The 24,192-nt window shown below is 39.4% G+C and overlaps 1 protein-coding gene across 5 annotated transcripts in view; it reads right to left on the reverse strand.

Moving 5' to 3' along the window:
• The window catches only part of mapk8ip3 (mitogen-activated protein kinase 8 interacting protein 3), a 408,818-nt gene that overhangs the window by 348,697 nt on the left and 35,929 nt on the right, over positions 1–24,192 (reverse strand). For 4 of the 5 annotated variants that reach the window (XM_069906189.1, XM_069906187.1, XM_069906191.1 and 1 more), the window contains exons 5-8: positions 14,406–14,550; positions 12,428–12,662; positions 11,375–11,480; positions 10,371–10,489 (exon numbers count right to left, since the gene is read on the reverse strand). In XM_069906189.1, coding sequence (XP_069762290.1) covers positions 10,371–10,489; positions 11,375–11,480; positions 12,428–12,662; positions 14,406–14,550 — 605 coding nt within the window. The remainder of the gene's footprint in view (positions 1–10,370; positions 10,490–11,374; positions 11,481–12,427; positions 12,663–14,405; positions 14,551–24,192) is intronic. The other variant, XM_069906190.1, reaches the window with a different exon arrangement.

The raw sequence follows: 24,192 nt of genomic DNA on the forward strand, positions 1-24,192 counted from the left end.
CATTCTTAAATAGCAGAGCAGCCTCCAGAATACAATGGATTTCTCACTTGTAACTTGCATTTCCTTTATCTATTCATTACAAGTTATAGCTGGGTTTGATGAGGCACAAAGCATAATTCTATTAACAATGAAATTGCCTTGTTCTTTGGATGAACTGGAGATTGAATGCAACTCTTAATTTCCCAGGTGTATGTCCTCAATTACATAAACTTAAACTAAAATAAATCTTTGTGTTATCATTTTATGCTTTGATTTGATCTACTACAAGTATCAAACTGTTGGGTGGGTGGGAGTGGTTATTAGTAATAACAAGGCAATTCCTACAAGCAGCAAAGTAGAATATTTTCCTTGCAGTTTAGTAAAATTGCCTATAAATACTGAATCACTAAGAAGGAAATTTATTGTGATGGGAGATTTTTCTGAAAAACAGTATTTATGCTTGAATTTATAACTTTCGGATTTAATTCATGTTCAATTGGCCTCCAATCCATTCCAAAACACCAGCTGAACAGTCAAGAAATTAAATCAAAAAGCTTTATCTTGCAAAATTAAATTATTAATCCATGTCTCGCTCTTATTATTTTTCAGTATTCTATCCTCCATCTTCCTTTGGACTGTTATTCCACCAACCCCCACAATTCAATCCAGTTCCACTATTCTCATTTGTTCAGCATGCCTGGGTTAACTTCTTTTCCGTGGACATCATTAGCGATACGCTTATGATTTCGATAGATTAAACTGTGTTAAAAGCTTCAGACGCACCTGGTTGAGAATATAGTGCAAGGCAGTTGAAGAACATGCAGTTTGATTACAAGGAAGAAAAGAGATCTGTTATTTTTCTACTGACCACAATTCTAATTACAATTCTGTTTTCAATCAAAAATTGTTTGGTGGAGAACTTGGGTAACATTATGCACCATTGGGGAATTTTAATTGAAAAAAACAGTTTTGCTGCATTGCCACTTTTCTGGGGAAAAGCAGAAGGTGTTACTGCAGTTCAAGGCCAGGCTGAGTGAACCGGACAGAAGCAGATGCCAAAAGCCATAGTGACTGAATACCAATAGGGAGTGTCACAATGTGTATAGCACCAACACAAGCACACCAATTAGAGGGGAGATACACACCTGAAAACTCTCCTATGGAGATGTCCAGCGCAAGCAGACACAGACCAGGAGGAAAAAGAAAGCGAAACAAAAGATCAATCATTCGTGTTTGGAAAAAGAAAACCACAAAAAAAAAATGACCCTGCAAGCATTTTAGTGATTAGTGAGAATGGAATACTGAAGGCTAGACCAGTTGTGAGCAGATGGCCTGCAATGCCTTTCCTGCCATGCCACATACCAGCTTGCTGCAGAAGAAATCCACCATTTGCTTCATATCTCACCATCAATAATGACAATATATATAAACTACAGCTGGGCCTCATTGTAACTCACCTGGAGAAAATACTAATGATGCAGGGAAGTAAGCCAGAACTTTCCAAAAGATGAGGGGGATAGTATGAATAACTGACATTGGGTTTTTGATAAGACACCCAATTTATTATTCCAAAATTTATCTTGGAGAATGTAAAATCCAAAATGATAAAGATTCCCAGTCTTACAGATAATGATTCTGACAGGAGGAATTTTGGTTCAGGCTAATAACAATAGCTAATGTACTGTGCTGCACCACTGTTCCAGGAAACGTTTGCATGTTCTGACCCCAGTATTTATTTTTACTTACTGTAATTTGCAATTTTCCCAGTTTTGATTGGCAATTCATCATATCGATGAGCATCCCAATAGAACTGCGTCAATGGCCACTAGCTGCTCGAGGATGCGGAAACACATTAAAAATCCAAATAGATGGTTAAATGCCAGTGATGATTTAGCAGAATTAATCCATTGGTGAGGGAGGCCATAAATGTTTTGCAGTTTGTACCAAATATCACTTTCCCCATGAAAGAACTGCGTTCAGCGCAGCATCCTCGACAAAGCAGAACGAGTTAAATGCTTTAAGACACATCTCCTTCGTGGAGTAGGTCTACCAAACATTCCAGTGTTCTTGTGCATCTGAGTGGACTGCAAAAATGTAGCAATGGTTGTGCAGTTGTCAATGCAAAAATGATTCAACATAATCAAGATACAACTCCTTAGAAATTGCCTATAAATATATTTTTGGTGCACATAATGGATATGGTGTATGGCACTTAGGTTAAATTCAGTCACAAAGTGAACAAATAAATTGGGAGATCTTTGGTTTAAGAATTCTACTTTGCTCTCCTTTAAAACTGTTAGATATCAGCCTGTGTTTTCGAGATGGCTGCGAAAGAGGCAACTGCTGAATCATCATCCCCTAATACAGAAGTTTAGCACCTTTCTTCCAGATTTGAATTATTTAGTTGGGTGGGCAGGGTTGGGGAAGCAGGAGTGAGGGTAATCGTGCACGGATCTCCTGAGGCCCTGGGAGAACCCCACCTCCAACTATAAAATGTGCCCAGTGGTATTTCTTGATCACAAATAATTCCAAGTCCCTGCAATCTACAGCAGTATTAATCCACTGACAGAGAGATCAGCAAACAGCCTTCAAGTTTACAAAAGGGCCAATCTTTGTGGAGGAATGTCAGCACCCAAGTGAATATTTTAAGGGAAGGCTTTTCTTAACATTAAAAAAAACATGTCCCAAGTCGCTACTCTCAGAATGATGTTCTCCTCGTTTCACTGCAACTTATTGACAAAGTTGGTGTGCCACGAGTTTCTGATCCATTTTCCGATGTGTAATTAAAACCCATTGATGAAGTCGGCACCTATTCAAAACAGGAAGAAGAAATAAAACCAGCGCCAGGGTGAACTGCACCAGGAAGTGCACACGTCAAATTGCCAAAGGACATGAATGAAAACAGAAAAAGCTATAAACACTCAGTAGCCACTATTTGTGGAAAGAGAAATAATAATCTCCAACCTAACACGTTAATACATTTAGTTTCCCAAAATTACTCCATGATCTGTGTGCTTCCAACATTTCGGAATCATTTCAGACTTCCACCATCTGCAGTTTCCTTGATTTTCATTTCCTGATGGGCATGACTTCAACAGAAACGGCCTCCAAGCAAGTGTGTGTATGATTTACCCTGCATCAAAGTTGTGTTCCACAAGCAATACTACAAGACTATGGAATGAGGGCTGGCGATCACAGTAATAATAAACATGTTTACTGATGTTCTTTGCGGCCTTGCTTCGAGTTGCAACTGGAGGCACGTTAAGCTGGATTTCAGACTATATTTCAGGAATCTTGCATCGCAAGATACCACTCTTTGTCGATGCTTCTCAGGTTTCTGCCACTTACTGTTTTCATTCCTCTTACATTTGACCTCCCTGAGTGCAATGCCTCACATTTGTCCACATTAAGTTATATCTGTTATTTCTCTGCCCCTATTTCCAACTGACCTTTGACAAGTTCACACAATTCTGTCGATTGTTGTGTTATCTGCGAACTTACTTACCAGCCCACAACATTTTCATATTTCACAAACAAGAGATTCCACCACAAAGTCTCCACCTTACCAAGTTTCCACGAATCCCACACGCCTTGATCTGCACCAGCCTACCGAGGAACGTCGTTGGATGTAGACAACACCCTCTGCCTTACCCTCAATGGTCTTGGTCACCTTGTCTTTCAAACTCCAGTTTTATGAGATGACCTCCCACACACAAAGTCAGGCTAACTGTTCCCAACAAATCCATCCTTTTTCAGCTGCTTGGAAATCCTCTCCTAAAGACATTTCAATAATTTCTCAACCACTGCCCTATAATTTTCTGGTTTGTCCCTATTACAGTTCTTGTATAAAGGAACAGAGGGTTGGTGCGAGAACACAGCCTTGCTTCACGCCATTGTTAATGGAGAAGGGTTCAGAGAGCTTATTGCTGTATCTGACGCGACCTTGTTGGTTTTCGTGCAGTTGGATAATCATGTTGAGGAACTTTGGGGGACATCCGATGCGCTCTAGTATTTGCCAAAGCCCTTTCCTGCTCACGGTGTCGAAGGAATCTTCTTCAGCATGATGCTGAACCAAGCCATGAAAGACCCCAACAATGAAGACGCTGTTTACATCCGGTACCGCACGGATGGCAGTCTCTTCAATCTGAGGCGCCTGCAAGCTCACACCAAGACACAAGAGAAACTTGTCCGTGAACTACTCTTTGCAGATGATGCCGCTTTAGTTGCCCATTCAGAGCCAGCTCTTCAGCGCTTGACATCCTGCTTTGCGGAAACTGCCAAAATGTTTGGCCTGGAAGTCAGCCTGAAGAAAACTGAGGTCCTCCATCAGCCAGCTCCCCACCATGACTACCAGCCCCCCCACATCTCCATCGGGCACACAAAACTCAAAACGGTCAACCAGTTTACCTATCTCGGCTGCACCATTTCATCAGATGCAAGGATCGACAATGAGATAGACAACAGACTCGCCAAGGCAAATAGCGCCTTTGGAAGACTACACAAAAGAGTCTGGAAAAACAACCAACTGAAATACCTCACAAAGATAAGCGTATACAGAGCCGTTGTCATACCCACACTCCTGTTCGGCTCCGAATCATGGGTCCTCTACCGGCACCACCTACGGCTCCTAGAACGCTTCCACCAGCGTTGTCTCCGCTCCATCCTCAACATCCATTGGAGCGCTCACACCCCTAACGTCGAGGTACTCGAGATGGCAGAGGTCGACAGCATCGAGTCCACGCTGCTGAAGATCCAGCTGCGCTGGATGGGTCACGTCTCCAGAATGGAGGACCATCGCCTTCCCAAGATCGTATTATATGGCGAGCTCTCCACTGGCCACCGTGACAGAGGTGCACCAAAGAAAAGGTACAAGGACTGCCTAAAGAAATCTCTTGGTGCCTGCCACATTGACCACCGCCAGTGGGCTGATAACGCCTCAAACCGTGCATCTTGGCGCCTCACAGTTTGGCGGGCAGCAGCCTCCTTTGAAGAAGACCGCAGAGCCCACCTCACTGACAAAAGGCAAAGGAGGAAAAACCCAACACCCAACCCCAACCAACCAATTTTCCCTTGCAACCGCTGCAATCGTGTCTGCCTGTCCCGCATCGGACTGGTCAGCCACAAACGAGCCTGCAGCTGACGTGGACTTTTTTACCCCCTCCATAAATCTTCGTCCGCGAAGCCAAGCCAAAGAAAAAAAAAAATAAAGGAACAACACTGGCGATTCTCCAATCCTCTGGGACCTCAACTGTGGTTAAAGAGAATGGATACAGAGATCACTGTCATGGCCCCAGTAATCTTTCCCCTTGCCTCTTTCAATAAAGCTGGGATAGATCCCATCAGGCCCTGGCAACTTATCGACCTTAACGTTGTTTTGAAGACCCAGCACCGCCCCCTCCTCCAATGGCAATTTGACATGGCCTAATGTATTCCTCCTTGATCTCACTATCAAATGTCTCTTTGGTGAATTTCAATTCTCAACTTATATTTGAAGAGTTAATCAGATGAGTTGAAACCAGCATAGATAAACCATAATCATATTGAATGGCAAGACAGGCTTGAGGAGCCATGTTGCCCACATTTGACCTATTTTCTTGTATTGTCCTCTTGTTATTCTCCATCAATAATTACCCAAGCTGAGAGAATAGAATGCCAAATCCCCACAGAATAGGTACAGACAGTGTGACTCAGAGGGTAGTTTGTATACTCAAACCTTCATTGTCCTTCATTCTGATAAATTTCAGGAATCAGTGGTCAGAAATTGGAGCTCTGAAAATTAATCTGGTGCCTAGGAATAACACACAGCGTGCGATTTTGGGCATGTTTTACAGTATTTGTACATATTTCTGAGTGAAATCCCACACACAATGGAAAATTGAACTGGGCGCTTTATGCCCATCACCTTCCCACTGCATCGTACAGGTAATGACATCATCAATGTTCGCAAGTTCAGAAAATGGATCAAAAGGCCAAGTCGTACTACAGGCACACAGTTCAACAAGAGGTGGGTCAAGCTGAAAGATGTATACTTTAAGCCACGGAACACTGTTCCTGTTTATAATAAAACACTCTTTCCTCCAGATTTTATTATTAGACTCTGTCTATATCTACAGTGCAGAGTTCACTGCTTATCCTGAGTCATCTTCCAGTTCATCCCTAATTCATCTGATGATAACTGCTTGCCTCATTCACCACTTACCAACCTACTCTCTCCTAAGCCAAGTGGAGTGTCGATATGCTATTGAACCTCCCAGGACCTTACCCAATGAGCTCCAACCCTCTGCATCCCCAGTTCTCCCATGTCTTCGTTAACTTCAGGCTGCCATGGAAAGATTTTGTTGACAGTAGGAATGACACATTTCCTATTGGAGCATAAGTAACACTGCTGTTGTAAACACCAGTAAATAACAGACTGTGCAGAACAGACAGATTGAGTTTTAATACTTCTTAAAGCATATAAAGTTAATACATTCATAAAACAAGGTCATTCCAATTTCTTAATTTTTGAGGTAACTTCATATTTCAGGATTTGTGCAATTGTGACATACATCAGGTCAATGGTTTAACTTTTAAAAAAGACAGGGTTCTACCATAAGCTGCCTCGACACCAAATGTCTACCACTACATTCAGCATTTTGTGTGACTTTAGTTGTGATGTGTCTGCTTGAAAAACAATGATCTCTATCATTAACACATTTTACTGACAAGATTTATCTGGATAGGCAAACAAATCTAATGTTAAAACTTGGCAATATCATTTACAGCTGGCAAGCAATATAACATTATTCATTTGGTTTACAGATTTAAAAAAATCAATTGGCACATTCTTTTAAGAGCTCTCCAAGGACATCCTGAGGAAGAAAACAGGATTCCAGATCTCAACATTTGATAAAAACACCTATTTTTACCAAGAAGATTATGCAAAGGCTTTAGGTCAATATTTCATTTAAATCATGACTAGAATTTAAAACTTGTGGAAAAGAGGTGAGCATATTCTGCCCCTTCAGCTTGTTCCGCAATAAAACATCTTTTCCTTAATAAATTTGCCTTAAAAAAAAACTATTAATTATGGACTTGAAATTTACCACTTGCCTTAACTGCTTCTAGATCTCCTTCATTCATTTTATTATTTTTATTTATTTAGTCATGAGATGCTGGCATCAATCAGAACTAAGAAAGCAGTCAAAAGAGTCAACCATATTAATGAACCTGAAGCCTCATAAAAACCAGATTGGGCAATAAAGGTTTCCTTCTCCAATAGACATTGTTGAACATAAACAATCCTATAATTTCATTGTTAACAGTACTAATAAAAAAACTCCTAATTCCCAACTTCATTAAGTGAATTCAACCACCCTCAAACTGCTGCAGTGGGATTCACACACCTGTCTCAGAACACCAGTTAATCTTCTAATTACCTTCCATGATACCCTGCTTCCTTGAGACAAAGTCTGCTATATTTTTTACTTCCCTATCAAAGGTTATGTTTCCCTATTTTGATTCCCCCTCCTTGTTCATGAAAAAATTAGCCCATCTATGCTATTAACTTATTTGATCATCTAGAGGACCGGAAATTGATCTCTCTTTAATTGTCTGTAATCAGGAATGTACAACTATGCAACTAGTCTGTTTGTGTAACTTAATTCTCCTAACCCCAGTATCATTCTGGTGAATTTTTCCTCTCCTCCCATCCCAATGTCTACAAGAAATTGCTATCAGCGTAATCTATTGAATGAAACAATGACAAGAATAGAATCCAATACATCAAATTCTAACCAGAATGCTGAATAATATGCCTTCGAATTTAATTTTCACCCACAGCCTAAATTCCAATTAGCTTTCAATTTAAATTCAAAATAAACCTTTGTTAATTTGTTTAAAATGTACCAGTCCTTGACAATTGTTGAAGTGGTCCCTCCAAGTCTAATCAACATCAAAAACTGAAAGTCCCGAATGACTGCAAGTCATTCGACCTTCAGATTGCCACAGAAGTCCTTCCTGTTGCGCCAAAACCATTGCATATCAACCTTCATCAGAATATTCAATTCCACAACTGAAGCATTTCACCGACATGAAGGGTGGTGCACTAGTTGAAAATAAAACAATCATCTTCAATTTTAACAGTCCAATCAATGCTCAAATAATGGAATCTTTGAAGGCCTTCCATGTGATATGAATTTGCAACAAGCAAGATTTTAGGCTGGAGCCTGAAGCGTCCCCTTGTCAAGTAAAAATTCTCCTTAAAATACATTAACCAATTAGCAAACAAAATAACTGAAACAAATCAAAAGAATAAGATCTTAATTTTGTTTCAAGATTGCAATGAATTAAGAAGCATTCTTTGATATCAGAGAGATCTGTTGAATGAAACAGTGAAATATCCTAATGGATAATTCAGATACCCTACATTGAGAATTCTGTCTAATATGCAATTAAAGAGGGAATCATGGAATCATGCATAAAACATTTTTTGATGTTTTTGTTTTGGTAATTGTTGAATGCCATTAACATGGTCTTGGGGATAACAGTTCCTGCTTCTTCACTGTCAGAATGAAATGTGTGGTGAATGCTGCAGTTGTAAATGAATAGACAAAATAAATTATTTTAAATCCTATAGCTATACACATTAACAATTTACAATATATGTAATCACACATATTAAAAATTGAACAGATTGCCAAGTATTCAAATATCGTAGTTAAGACAAAGAAAGCCATACCTGAAACCGGCAATCACTTCATTATGTCATTAATTAACACATTTCAAAAACAATAACAACATTTTTTGACATTCAATCAAGATAACATAAGCTTTGTACTTCTTAAATAATCCTTGCTGCCCTGATCAAGGACTGCAAAATTAAAACAGGGATACTGCTGATGGAGCAGCAGCAATCATCAAGGATTCACACCACCCAGCACACGCTCTGTTCTCGCTGCTGTCATCAGAAAAGAGGTCTAGGCGCCACAAGACTTGCACCACCAGGTTCAGGAACACCTGGTGCCCCTCCACCATCAGACTCCTCAACAACAAACTCAATCAGGGACCTTTTTTTTAAGGATTCTTACCTGTGCACTTTCTTGATTTTTTTTTAATTCTCTCGGTGTATTGCCCAGCTTGTTTTCATTCGTTATCTGTTTACATTTTTTTATTTGTTTACACGTGTATATTGTGTACAGGTTTTTTTATACTACCAATAAATGTTAATTCTGCCTCACCCACAGAAAAAAGAATATCAAGATTTTATGTGATTCATGGATGTACACTGACAATAAATATCAAAGTATTGAGTACAGGAGTTGAGATGTTATGGTGAAGTTGCATAAGACATTGGTGAGGCCAAATTTGGAGAATTGTGTGCCAAACTACAGGAAGGATATCAGTACGATTGAAAGAGTGCAGAGAAGATTTACTAGGATGTTGCCGAGTCTTCAGGAGTTGAGTTACAGGGAAAGATTGAACAGGTTAGGATTTTATTCCTTGGAGGGTAGAAAAATTAGGGGATATGGTGGTGGGGGGGGGGGGGGGGGGGGGCGGGAGGGTCTACAAAATTATGAGAGGTATAGACAGAGTAAATACAAGTAGGCTCTTAGATTAGGAGAGATAAATACAAGAGGACATGGCTTTAGAGTGAAAGGGGAAAGATTTAGGGGAATATCAGAGGGAACTTCATTCAGAGAGTGGTGGGAGTGTGGAACAAGCTGCCATTTGATGTGGTAAATGCAGGCTCACTCTTAAGTTTCAAGAATAAATTAGATAGATACTTGGATGTGAGACGTCTGGAGGGTTATGGAGTGGGTGCAGGTCAGTGGGACTAACGGAATAATGTTTCGGCACAGACTAGAAGGGCCAAATGGCCTGTTTTCTATGCTATAGTATTCTATGATCTAAAATTTGAAAGAAGATTCAGTGACTAAACTAAGCACATTGAAATAGAAAATTACTACCAATAGGTGCGACAGGACTTCCATGAGGATACTCTGAACACCGTTACGTCATACCATAACTGGAGGTAAGGTAATTCCTCAGAATGAAAACAAGAAAATTGTGAATTCTCAGAGATTGTCCATGTTGACCTTGTGATATTGAGCAAGAATCTTTGCCTTCTTGCAATCTGTAATCTTGACTAAAAATTCTTAAAAATGAGGAAAGCACATTAAAAAAATATTCTTGTCATTTTTTAGAAATTTGAAATTATTCTATTTTACACAGCCTGAAAAAAATGTTTATGTTACAAAAGAAAAAGATTCCAATGTGACAGACAAGAATAGATTTTATTGGTGTTTTATATCTTCATTGGGTTTCAGGAACTTTCAACTGGATTATTTAGTTTTGGTTGTCAATTACAATTTACAAATCTAAGTCCATCCAATTGCATACATTTGACTTACCAAGGAGATCAGCCCCCTCATCCACATCTCCGATGACCTCTGATCCCGCAGTGGAAAGTTCATGGTACAGCGAATCCGTGTTTATCCCAAATGCCTTATTTACAATTCCCTGTGTGGGGCTGTCAATTTACAATGATGTTAGAACATGAATGAACCTTCCACAGCAGTCAACACAGTCATCAAAGTATTCTGATCAGAGCAACTCACTGCAGCTCACTCTTCTAAGCTACATGGTCTGCCTGTTATCATTGACAATACAATATCTTTGCAGACAAGATTTCTAAATTACTATTATAATTTCCAAATGAGAAATAATGACAAGGTCAGGCTGAGATGGTCATCGACTTCTTCCACACCCCCAAACTCTGTGCAATTTGAGATGAGGTAGCATGTTTTCTCTTTCTCCCACCACTCCCAGCGGTTAGACAATGGGGGGAAAAAAAGGGACAATAGAAATGTACAAAGCAGACCTGAATAATAAGATGAAGACAAGGGTAACATTACTGATAGAGTATTAGAGAACCCTATACCAGCTCAAGTGATACTGGTCTAGGATGAAGCATCAAGCCTTAATAATCACTCCATGTGATGATATTTTATCTAACTACAATAAGAAATACTGCTGAATATAATGCACTAAGAAAAATTGTCTATATACAGTACGTGTTTACACCGAGAACCGACGAAATCTGTTTCGTCCAGTTGAACTTATATAATAATACACTTGAACAATTCAATTTCCCTGAGGAACCAGGCCAAGAGCTCATTTGCAGGCCTTTACCTCCACATTACCATTGCTATGCTGGACTTGTTCCATCCTTTTGAGGACCCACAAATTTGTAGCAAAATAATTGTATCAAAGGTCAACTCCAAATGACTCTTTTCCTGACTACAGCACCCTAGAAAAAGCAGTTTCCTTTGGGGGAGTGTGAAGAACCTGGGCCCATTGTCCTGAGAGGATCAGCACACACTTCCCATTAACACGTTGAATCCAAAAAAACTACCTGTTGCCTCCACGTCCCTCAAAGCGAGGATCTTGACACATATCAAGTTCTGGCGTTGAATCGATAATCTCTTGAACATCAGACCATTCGTCACTACTTCCCATGCCTGTAAATGGTATCCAAAATATAATTAGTTTTAGAACAAAAATGTTCAGAACCACTAATCACTGATGTTCTGTGTAAAAAAAATCCTCAACTAAGTGTTCATGTGGAAATCAGAGAGTATTAGATTGAAGAATTACTTACTGATGTGGCAGGAACGCTGCATCAGGATGGTATAATGAAAGAAGTGGCATAGCACACAGTGAGTTACAATGCAGAAAATTAAAAGATGAAAAGCATTGATAAATGGCACTTAATATGACATTTTGATGCCTGGCATTTAAGCCACATATTTTAATTAGGGCTATTTGCTTTGTTAAGATAGTGCCCTACAAACACATCGGATCCACAATGGTTTATTTTGCACTCTCTCCAAATCCTATCTTCACCTCATTGAGTATTTACTCCTTAATAACATCTGATTTTTTTTTTTCTAGATTAAACCCTATTATGCATTAGTGTTTTATAGTTGAGGGTACAGGGATACTCAACTATTGAAAAAAAATGTTTCACAATATTTTACGTCAGAAATACCCTTGGGCAAAGGATATAGGCAAAAGCAGGATGGTAGTATCCTGAACACTTCTTCAGTCGATGAGATGTTATCACTCAGTTTTGTAACGAGTTATAAGCATCGTAGAATAGTGATCTAATACAGTAATAATCCTTGCATTTTTATAGAGTACAATAGAAATGTACGTGTGCATGAGTGAACATTGGCAATAAACTTAACAATAGATTTCCAATAGATTTCAGGGACTAATACCACATGGTATCTGACATAGTAACTTGAGTGAGGCTAGGTGGTTCTGTCACCAATCCAACCCACCCTTCACTTGCAGTCCTGGTACTACAATTGTGTTGCACGCTGGCAAACATTCCTGTGCTCAGCAGTGGCAATCCTCAACTCAATGAGCACGGAAAAATCAGGGAACAGGAGCAACCTCTCACCTATGCTGACGTTCCTCATCTCCTGGGTGACCTGGACCTCCATGTTTCTGCTATTACCTTTCGCCCGCTTTCGTTGGTTCTTGACTTTGGTATCCCCGTTGTAGATTGGATTAACTACTTCATTTAGTGGAGTGACAGCAGCTGATGGTACGGATGATGGTGGGGTGTTAGATTTAGTTCCTGTAGTACTCGGGGTGGCAGCAGCAGATGATTGCCCAGATTCCGATGTATCATCCTGACACAAGAAAATTATGCTGGTGGGCATAACTCACACCAATCATATAAACAACAGAGAACTGTGACAAATAGACACTGGGTGATTAAAACTCTTTAACCTCTTTAGAAATGCCCACATAGGATTCTGAGTATACGAGACATCAAGATTAGCATAGCAATTAGCACAATGGTATTACAGCGCCAGTGACTCAGTTTCAAATTGTCACTGTTCGTAAGAAGCTTGTATGTTCTCCCCGTGACTGTGTGGGTTTCCTCTGGGTGCTCCAGTTTCCTCCCACATTCCAAAGACATTCAGGGGTTTGTAAGTTAATTGGTTAATTACATGCTGTGTTTCTAAATTGTAAAAAAAATATCAATTAAAAATAAATAAATCAGATAGATATTGCAACTCGGCAAAAATAGTTGGGTTCACAGATAAAATATCAGTATGATAAAACATTAGAGTCAGGAAAGATTCTATTCATAAGACAAATAATAAACCTTAATTCACTAACTCATGCCTTGTGTTTATCTTTATGTAGATTCTGTGAAGTGGCACATTAAACATGAGCTTTCATTGTAAATGTTTTCATAAAGAGTGAGAATTAGTCAAGGACCCATAAACTCACTAAGATAGATCCAGTCTGTGGAGGTACAATCTGCATGCTCAAATTTCAAAGTTCAGATTTATTGTCAGAATACATACATGATAATCACATACAACTCTGAGATTCTTTTTGCTGCAGGCCAGATTGCTCCATTCCTCCCATGCTCACCTCCCCCTTTACAAGATCAATGGGTTTCTCGTTATTCAAAGTGCTAACTAACTTTACTCAAGGCACAGAGAGGTCACAGATTCATCAATGCAGGGTATCCTTTGCTAAGACTCAATCCATCCAGTGTTACACCTTTGAACAGCAGAAACTAAACAGCCTACATAAACCCTCATAGAATTTGTGATACCCAAGTTCTGTTAGATAATGCAGCAGTTAATCAAAACTCGAGTAATTTTGTTTTTTTTTATTTAAATGATACCTACAAACATCATTTAATTTGACTGTCTTGCATTATTTACTAGAACAGACTATTTCTCCAAAAGAAGCCAGAGAAGCCAAATAAGAAATTTGCAAAAAAAATGTAATGGAACAGGAATCAATGAACCTTGGGAAGAATTTTAATGATAACTCTCATAGTTTTTATTGGCCACAATTCTTTTGTAATATATCAAAATTAGTTTCAAACCTCAAGAATTAACTGAAAGACAATTTTATTTTTTTCGCATTGAATTAGCATCATAGAGAGATGTCAACAAGGACATCGATTAATACTCTACCAACCAAGATTCAATAAGCAGGCACCCTCAAAAGTGTTGGAGGAACTCACCGTCCAAAGGAGGTAAAGATATATAACCAACATTTCGGGCCTCAGGTCTCCTTCAAAGTATCTACTTCCAATGGGCCTTGTGTGACCTGGCGAGTTCCTCCAGCATTTACTACAATCAGCTAGAGTCTTTTTTGTTTCAAAGGTATTTGGGCGTGGAAGATGATTCTTTACAATGATTCCATAACGTTCAGATTCTCTCCGAAGAATGTAAGAGATGTCCAAAACTTAGGAAATCATGTTCTCCTATAAGATACTGAAAGCCGAAAGGCATCTTGTCTTTCAAACAAGAAAATATTGCAGTGCTTTAACTTGACTGACTGTTCAACGGGGAACAAAAGTCCTGATGACTCATTTTCTCCTGCTTCCTCGTCTCACTCACCTTCAGGCTACAATTTGATGCAGGCTGACTCAGATCACTCAGATGCCAGTTGTCAGAGCTAGGAGTAGCACGCCCAACTTGCTGTCCACGGAGATTCCCATCCAACACAGGGAAGAGGCCCAAAGTATTCGGCCGTTCTTTCCTACTGAGAAATGGAAAAAAGATGCAATTGAAGAATCCAATCAACCAAAAGATTTCAATAATATTACAGTTTTTTTAAAACACCTAATTGTGCAGATTTGCCGCTGTGTATCTTGGTAAAACTTCAAACCAGTTTAAATGTTCTTAAGTAAAAACACAATGTTGGAGAAACTCAGCAGGACAAACAGCATACTTTATCAAAGGTAAAGCTCTATAACCAACACACTAGACTTCTGCTCTTCATCAAGGTATAAATGAAAATGTAGGTGGATGCTTGAATAAAATGATGGCAGGGAGGGGCAGGGGGAAGGAGTAGAGGTCCCCAGGCAAGAGGTAATAGGTAGAGAAGGCACCACAGAATATAGGGGGAGGGGGAATAGCTCTGTGAATGGAGAAGGAAGGGGTGAGAGCTGGAGGAAAGGAGACAGAGGGATAGGGAGAATGGGGAATAGTCCAGCAGAAACTTGAGAAGTCTGTTAATGCCATCCAGTCGGTCTCTATCTTTGCTATATAAAGTAAGTTGTTTCACCTGTTGAGTTTCTCCAGCATTGTTTTTTCTTCAGTCACTGTGCCTGCAGACTTTCATGTTTCACTCTACCTAAATGTTCTACAACATTTTATAATAGAAGGACATACAAAACCTATTTGAAATACTCACAATTTTATTTTCAAATATTGGAAAAATACACCATCACCTGGAATATTCAGACATAATCAGAGCATCATAATCTAAATGTCAGCTAGGGCACGGTTGGTAGTGCGATTAGTGGGTCAAATCCAACTCCGGAAATTGAACACAAAATCTTGATGGATATTCTTATGTGGACTGGAGTGCTGCAATGTGATGGTATGATCTTCAGATCAAACAGAAGCTTTGTCAGTTCTCACAAGTAGATGTCAAAGAAATGCATAACAACTTTCTGAAAGAGCACCATCCTTACCAATATTTATTCTCCCCCCCCCCCCCCCCCTGCCATCAAAAGATGCCAGGTTGTTATAGAACTGCTGCTTGTGGGAATTCGCTGCTCACAGATTGGCTGGCATTTCCAACATCGTAAGTGACCACAGTTGAAATCATAGAGTCCTATTATACATTAAGAAAACAGCCCCTTTGGCCAAACGCATCCATGGTGATCAAGGTGCATTCCTGAATTTGATCCACTTGACTGCATAACCATGAATCTATCTAAATGTGTTTTAAACATTGTAAATGTACCTGAAACTACCAATTCATATGGGCAGCTCACGCAAAAATCTTGCCCTCAGGTCCCCTTCAAAATCTTTCACCCTTCATGTTGAATTTATGCCCTCTAGTTTTAGACTCCCCTACTCTTGAAAAAAAAGACTGTGGCACTATTTATAAATCTCTAAGGTCACCTCTCAACCTCCTCCATTCCATGTAAAAAATTCCCAGCCTCTCCTGTTTCTCCTTATAACTCTAATCCCAGAAACATTCTTCTCAATCTTTTCTGTATTCACCCTAGATTAATCATATCCTTCCTATAGTATGGTTACCAGAAAGGTACACATTATTCCTAGCGCTGTCTCAGCTGTGTCCTGCATGGCTGCAATGTCCCAACTTTTACTGACACAATGTCCTATGTGATCAAGATAAACGTACTTCTTCACCATCTTGTCTACCTGTGTCACCACTCACAGAGAACTGCACTCCTGGATCTCTCTGTTCAACAACATTCTCAGGATCCTGACATTTACGGTACAAATCTTGCCATGATTTAATTTCCCAAATTTAACATTTTGTACTTGTCCGAGTTAAATTCCATCTGCCATTCCTTTGCCCATTTCCCCAGTTATTTAGATCCCTTTGTAACCTTAAGTAACCTTCTTCACTGTCCATCATGCCACCAGTTTTGGTGTCATCCACCTTCATTGTCATCCAAATAGTAAAAAAATTATGACAAACATCAGGACACCCAGCACTGATCCCTGTGGCCTGCCACTGATCAATAGCTTCCAACCAGAATAAAACACTCCATCTACCTCTGGCTCCTTCCACCAAATCAATTTTGTATCCAGTTGGCTAGCTTACCCTGAAACCTATGTGATCTCATCTTCCAGACCACATGGCCAATGCAGGACCGCATCAAAAATCTTGCTAACATCCACATAGACAATATTTACCTCCCTGAACTCATCTATTCCATTGGTTGCCTCTTCAAAAAACTCAATTAAATTCATGAGACACAATTTTCCACACATAAGGTAATGCTGATAATCCCTTATTTCCCCTGGCATTTCCAAATGCCGAAAGATCTTCTTTTTCAGAATCCCCGCCAAATGATATTAGATTCACTAGCCTTTTCGTTCCCCGGCTTGTCCAAACAGATCATCTTGAATAAAGGCGTGTTAGCCATCCTCCAGTCTTCCATTAACACACTGATGGGAACGGAGCAACAATGATCTCTGCCAGGGCCCAATTTCTCCCCTTACTTACCACAATTTTCAAGGATACATGACGTACTTCAAGACCACCAACACCTCCTCTTTCAGGACATCACTATTCTCTTTCCTGAATTCCCTAATTTACCTGTTTTACTGGGTGAATAAATTCAAAGATTCAAGGGCAACATACCATTTAAAGCATACCATTTATTCTGGTTGGAAATCTGGGTGCAAATAGTTGCCTCCTTAGTGCCACCCCTCAGGTACACTGTGGAGAAATGGTTCAATAGGTACCAAGTTAAAGAGGTCACAAATCAGGGACTGCTCTGACACCACAAAAGGACTGTCTACACTATTGCTATCGCTTATTCTTTGCACTAGAATACCTGCAAATATTTATTATGCACCGATATTCTTATATTTAGTTACTTTTTTTTAATCAATTAAGTATACTGCTGTAGCTTTTCTTTTAAAAAACAAAGTACCTGTTCAGCTGCAGCAAGAATGAATTTCGGTGCAGATGTACATCGAGCAATGCATATGACAATCAATTCATCATTGTTACTCTCTTCTTCTTCACAGTGCCTTGGGCCTGAAGATGATTTGTTCCCACTCCATTTGTGGGTTCTGAGCTTCCTATTCAGTCCAATACGAGACCCTCAAACTTTTCCACCAATGGGTGAAGAGGCTGGCTAACCACGGGGTTAGGGAGATGGATAATTTGGGAAATAACATGCTCTTTCCACCACTTACGCTGTGCTTGTGTGCGCCCAAGTAAGGGATTCATCGTATTTAGTGTCATATCAAATGCTGCTCCTATTTTTTAAAGCAGCCACATGGATCATTGCTGCTATTGCATTTACATTTTGAGAACAGGCTTGAATCATATCCTCTGTCCACCAGGTAACTATCCCGACAAAGCTCAGAGAAGACCATCTACTTCAGAAATCTAATATCAGGCATGCAAATAACTTGGAAGAATATAATTAATGTTGGGAGAAGACACTGCTATCCTGCTAGTGAATATTACCTTTCAAATCAAACACAATCCCCAACAGATCCCATTCAATTATCAAGCAGACAGCCTTGCTTACAGCTTACCTCCATGGTCAAACTGGTTTTACCTCAAAATGAATGTCCGCTCCCCAACCCTTCCTGCAGTTTAATGAATTTCTTTTGACTCTTTCTCAGTTCTGAGAAAGGGTCTTCAACCTGAAAAGTTAGCCTGTGTCTCTCTTCCCACAGAAGTGGTCTAACTTGCTAAGTATTGAGCCCTCCACTGCGAGAGGTTCATCAGGCATCAATGCCCCAAATTTTGTAGAAGCATGACCACGGCCTCAATGATCACATCTCATTCCACAGATCAATTTCAAAGCCTTTTTGCCTTTCTAGTTTCATATGGACAATTTGACAGTATGCCAAAGAATATGAACAATGATTAAAGAGTCAAACTTTCAATTTTTAAAATAAATGAATCACCCAATGAATCACTAATTTCATCCAAAAAAGTGAACATATATATATATATATATATATATCATAAAGCTTTTGAATTCAGTCCCCACATTAAGCAGTTTCTATAATCCTGCAATTCGTACTGAAGGAACGGACAGATGAATGAATGGAGCCAACCATTTGTAGTGAAAACAAGTTTATAGAGAGATATCAAGGCTGCTCAGAAAAGGGAGTTAAGCAATTTCTGAACATCAATTTTACAAGCATTAAGGTTGCAAGGGCAAATTTGTCCATAGAATAATAGAATCTCACAGCATGGAACAGGCCTTTTACCTACTGCATCCATGCTGACAAATCTGCAATCTTCTACTCTAATCTAGTTTTCCTCTTGCATCTCCAGCGACTACTCTTCCCCTTTCAACCACTACAATGAGGGAGGGGGTGGTTAAAATTTACAGTTCCCAATTAATGCACCTGCAGCACATTTTTCATTGGTGGAGAGAAACCAGAGCACTTGGGGGACCTCTCATGTGATCACAGAAAGAATCCACAAACTCCACAGAGTGCATCCAAGATTAGTATCAAAACAAGACTCTAAAGCTATGAAGTAGCAGCACTAACCATAGCACCACTTTGTTGCTATAATTTTCATGTTGATCTAATCTTAAGCAAGTTTTCCAAAATCAATTTTGCATGTATTGATCACTCTGTGGATTTCCCATCAAATATTTATGAATTTTCTCTTTCTAGATTCTAGATTTTTGAATTAATTACTCATAAAAGCTCGCTGACAAAATCCATCAGCATCAATTGTCTGACTTGTGTGAAGAAAGATGGTTTTCAACTTCTGAGAAATTTCCCACCTCAAGTGCATCCAAGATCTTCCCCCTCCCCCAACCATTTTAAAATTATCACTACCCACAAATTGAACAGCTCTGGAAACAGATCGATCAGCGAGAAACAGTGCCCCACAGGTACAGAAATGTTCTACTTTGCACCAACAACAATACTTTTGAAAACTGCATTTAATATCTCATAAAACTAACCTATGCAATTTATTTTGAATGGTCACCCTCGGGGTACCATTCCAATACCAAGCACAACACTTCCTCATGACTTTGCCAGTTTTAATTTCAAGCATACCTGTCGTACTATTACCATTGAATTAGAGTGAGATCCTGACCTCATTTACATTATACTCAATGGCTAGAAGATAAAGATATTATCTGGAATGGGGTCTCCTACAGACCAGCGTTAAGACAGAGACCTTCTGCAGGCTCAGAGAAGTGTTTCTCTTCCTGCCTTCAAAATATTTTGTTGGTGTCTGGAAGCTTTCGGAATCACTGGTGAAAACAGAAAATGAGGGCATGTTCCACCCACCTTCATCTCAAAACTTAAACAGGGTTCTGTGCACATCATCTCTCTCAAGAGTAACCAAACTCATTTACAGGAACTATTGCCTACAAGACCATGCTGATTTTGTACCATGGTCTATTCCCAATCCTATAGGAACACGTACATCATTGGAACCTATTGTTCTACGAGGTGAAAAATTTATGCAGATGTTTCTCTAAATTAAGTATTGATGAGAGAAGACTAGATGGGACACAAACACTGCCCCAACCAGCTGAAACAGCTACTTTCGTGGTTTAGATTCTCAATAATATTGCAGAGATGAGGGACTGCAGTTGCCAGAATCTGCAGCAAAGGCCAACCTCCTGGAAGAACTTAGCAGATTGAGCAACATCTGTGGGAGAAAAAGAAAAGTGGACATTTAAGGTTGGAATCCTTTATCAAGACTTGATGAAGGGTTCAGACCTGAAACATCAGCCATTTTTCTTCCACTGATGCTCCTTGACTTGCAGAATTCCTCCAACAAATTGTTTTTTTTGGATTAATTTTCATGATCATCTGACTGTACATATTCAACTCGATGAAACACCATTTCTCTGAACCATGGTGCATGAACATACACAGTACATAATAATCACATATACACAAAAAGATATATTTTAGGATGATTTATTTGGTTACAGAATACTGTTCATTAATCTCACAGCCTGCAGAGAAAAGCTATTTCCCAGCCTGGCGGATCTGATTTTGATTCTCCTCTACCTCGTTCTTGATGGTATTGGGTCAAAAGACACTGTGGAAAAGGTCTATAATTCTTTGAGCCCTATTTAAGCAACACTCCCAGTAAATGCTCTCAATTCAGGAAAAGGAGACCCTGTAATCTTTGGTTGCCTTAAATTAATGGCTTTTTAAATTCACCTTAAGAACGGTGCAGAGGAAGGGGTTCACTGGGTTGATTCCAGAGATGAGGGGGTTAGCCTATGAGGAGAGATTGAGTAATCTGGGACTGTACTTGCTGGAAATTAGGAGAATGAGAGGGGATCTTATGGAAACATAAAATTAAAGAAAGACATTATAAGATAGAGGTAAGGTATGTTGTTTCCATTGGTGGAGGAGACTAGAACTAGGGGAAATAGCCTCAAGATCTGGGGTAGTAGACTTAGGATGGAGATGAGGAGGAACTCATGAGGGTGGTGAATCTATGGAATTTGTTGTCCATTAAAGCAGTGGAGGCTACTTTTGTAACTATATTTAAGACAAGGTTGGATAGATTTTTTTAACAAAGTAGGGGAATTAAGATATATGGGGGGAAAGGCAGGTAAGTGGAGACGGGGCTCTCATCAGATCAGCCGTGATCTCATTGAATGGCGGAGCAGGCTCGACAGGCCAGATGGCTGACTCCTGCTCCTATTTCTTATGATGCTGTGTTCTTAGAAAAGCAATCTGTATTCACAAAGGAGAAACAGGCACATAACAGTACAAATGTTGTGCCTATTTATGCCCTTCATATTTCCATTAATGCATATCAGATCGCAACTGTCTTAGCAGATACTCATAGTTCAAAAGGCACACAGGTACCATGGGAAGCTCTGGGGCTAGTTCAACAGAATGCATAATGCATCACAAGAGGTACTGGGAGTTCTCAAAGCCTTTCTCACTCAGCATTAAAGAAATGTTGTGCTCATTTATCTCTTGCGCTTTAGCACATATTACCTGCTGTGAAAGTCTACCTATCAAACACCCAGTTTCATAGTTTATCCTGAAGATGTTGGGGGGGGGGGGGGGGGGGGGGTGATACAAGTTGGAGTGATAAATTACTGGCAGTTTCTTCTTCGCCCACCCAGGTTGAATTAGCTGCAAATATCTAATGTGAAACCTTTGTCTACGATTCCCTTTGCGTTCCCTGATCATCCTATCATTATGTCCTTGATTTCAATATATCCAATCTGTTAAATGCCATGCTTTCTGGGAGTAATCTCTGCATCATTCTTTTTCAACTGCTCGGTGTAACATCAAAAATCACTTAACTCAATAATTCCAGGAGTTTAAAAAGCTTGCTTTTTTAATCTGCCTGTCCACCTGAAAATGTATCATTAATCCAATGAGAGTTCAAACAAAATCTTGCTTCTTCAATTTATACTCATTTTTATTAAATACATTTTAGGAGAGAGAGGAGCCTAAGACTAATGCAAAATAGTTAACCTATCAACATGACATTTATCTATTAAAATCGACGAGGAGAAGAAAAGCTAGCCTATTACATTTTATCTGCATGCTGGCTGGCATCTTTGTCAGAGAGCTTGAATACACCATGTTCAATGGACATTCACTAAACTTCAAACGATGAATCAAATAAAATGAGTGATTGACCATAATAAAATCACCAAGCTGGATGAGATGTCATTGCTTCCAGTCAGGACAGAAGGATGAGGCAAAAAGAACAGAAGGGTTGATATGACAAAGCAGCATTTACCTTTTTCTCCATGGTTGGCGATGACTGTGGTGACACAGAAAACAGCCAGAACAGCAGCAATAGCACAGAGAGCAGGACGAGAAGAACACAATTAATTCACAGTTCAAAGGTCACAAACCAGCACAACGTACAGCCAGCTGGCTACCGGCAAGTGAAGCCCCAACGTCACAGACAAAGAAAAAGCAAGCATTGCATAAACAATATTCTATGGCACAATGAGAGCATGAGTGTACATAGGGCCAAGTCGCAGATAACTGCTTTAGTTTAGCAGGGTAAATCCTAAAACTTTAACTCTTCTCACTGACAATTTTAAGAACTAATTTTAAAAAAATCAGTAGGAAGATATCAAAATCTATTAAGACACATTCAGGCTATTTAAGTTAGTAAAAGTTCAATGTCACATCATGCAGTGTACTACATTTCACAAGCTTCAATGAATAAAGTTGATATCCTTTTGGTTTACTTCCACAGGGAACAGCAAAAATGTACTTTTGATTCTCTAATAACCAGCAGCGGTGTTGTCCAAACTAGTAACAAAACCATAAATATATCAACTGTCAAAGATTTCCTTTAATTACTCGATACATCGACTAGAAGTCAACATGGATCCAGCAACACCTTGAATGCTGATATTTGAGAGATCACTTCTAAACTTTTCATAGGTAATTTGACATATCTGCCATTTTATGTCATGGCAATGAATGAGAGCATTGAAACACCACAGGAGGGTCTTTTCTTGCTCATTACACATTTGTGTGAATAAAGGGTTAGAAAGGGATTGGTGAAGTTACTGCATATTCGGAGGCTGTGCAATTTAATGGAGATTCTCAAAGTCTTCCTTCCACTGTGCCTCCCACTGAAGAAAAGTAGAAGCCCTCAAAAATCATGGTGTAGCTTGTGTTTTACTCCTGTGTAGCTAGTTTCAAGTGGGGGAGGGAGTTAGAAGACTTCCATAGATATGATAGATGTCAGTTAATATTTGCCTAATACAAGAGCAGTCTATTCATTTCCCAATATAATACTCTCCCATAAAACAGCTTGGAGATGCTCTAATGTCAAAGGTTTTAAGACAATCTCATCAGGCAAACATGTCCGTCTGGCTAAACCTTTTGCCATACCTCTCACTTAGAGACAAGCTGCGCCTTGTTTTCCATAATAAATTCAACTCAACACACCAGTCATCAATCCAGCGAGCATCATCAGCTGCATCACAGCCTGACACCTTCTATGCTTTAATTAATTATGTCCCTTAATCAGAATGATGTTTTGCTACAGGGGGATTTATTTGCAATTTGCAACAATGCAACTATCCTGTGCAAGGCCCATGATAAAGTTTTAAAGGACTCCCTTCAGGGACAACAACATATTCTTCCATTTAAATCACATTTATACTCAGGGGACAATGTAGACAATCTATGCTTGAGGTTACATTCAGCACTTGATATCTTAATGACCAGTTAAAGTCACACAGCTGATACATTCTAAACAACCACATTCAGCTCAGACTAGAGAATTACTGCAAAATATGCATAATATCAATCTTATTATTCCCTGTTCTATTCACTTAATTGCTTACAACTTGAATATTATGAAAACTGACAGCTTTGAGTTCAGGAATGCCCTGGTTAATGTAATCAAAGTACTGTATCTCATATCATGGAATTTAATTGGATCCTCTGACAATTGAGTGGAAAATACAAAATTAAATTTTGCCTCTTCCCCCAGATCCAAAGCTAGACGTTTATTACATTGTCACCTTACTTTCAAATAATACTTTATCTTGAACGTAATAAATCAATTGTTTCATTCCTACCATTGTGCCCTACCGTTTTTGTGTGCCCTCACATGGATGTTTGCTCAGACATGTTCTGACACATATTTAGTGTTTTGGGAAACAAATTATGGCATTTATCTTTGCTGCCATCAAAAAACATCCTTTGAGGAGGTCAGTGAAGGAACTAT

Source organism: Narcine bancroftii, chromosome 12 (assembly GCF_036971445.1).
Source record: "Narcine bancroftii isolate sNarBan1 chromosome 12, sNarBan1.hap1, whole genome shotgun sequence".
NCBI lineage: Eukaryota > Metazoa > Chordata > Chondrichthyes > Torpediniformes > Narcinidae > Narcine > Narcine bancroftii.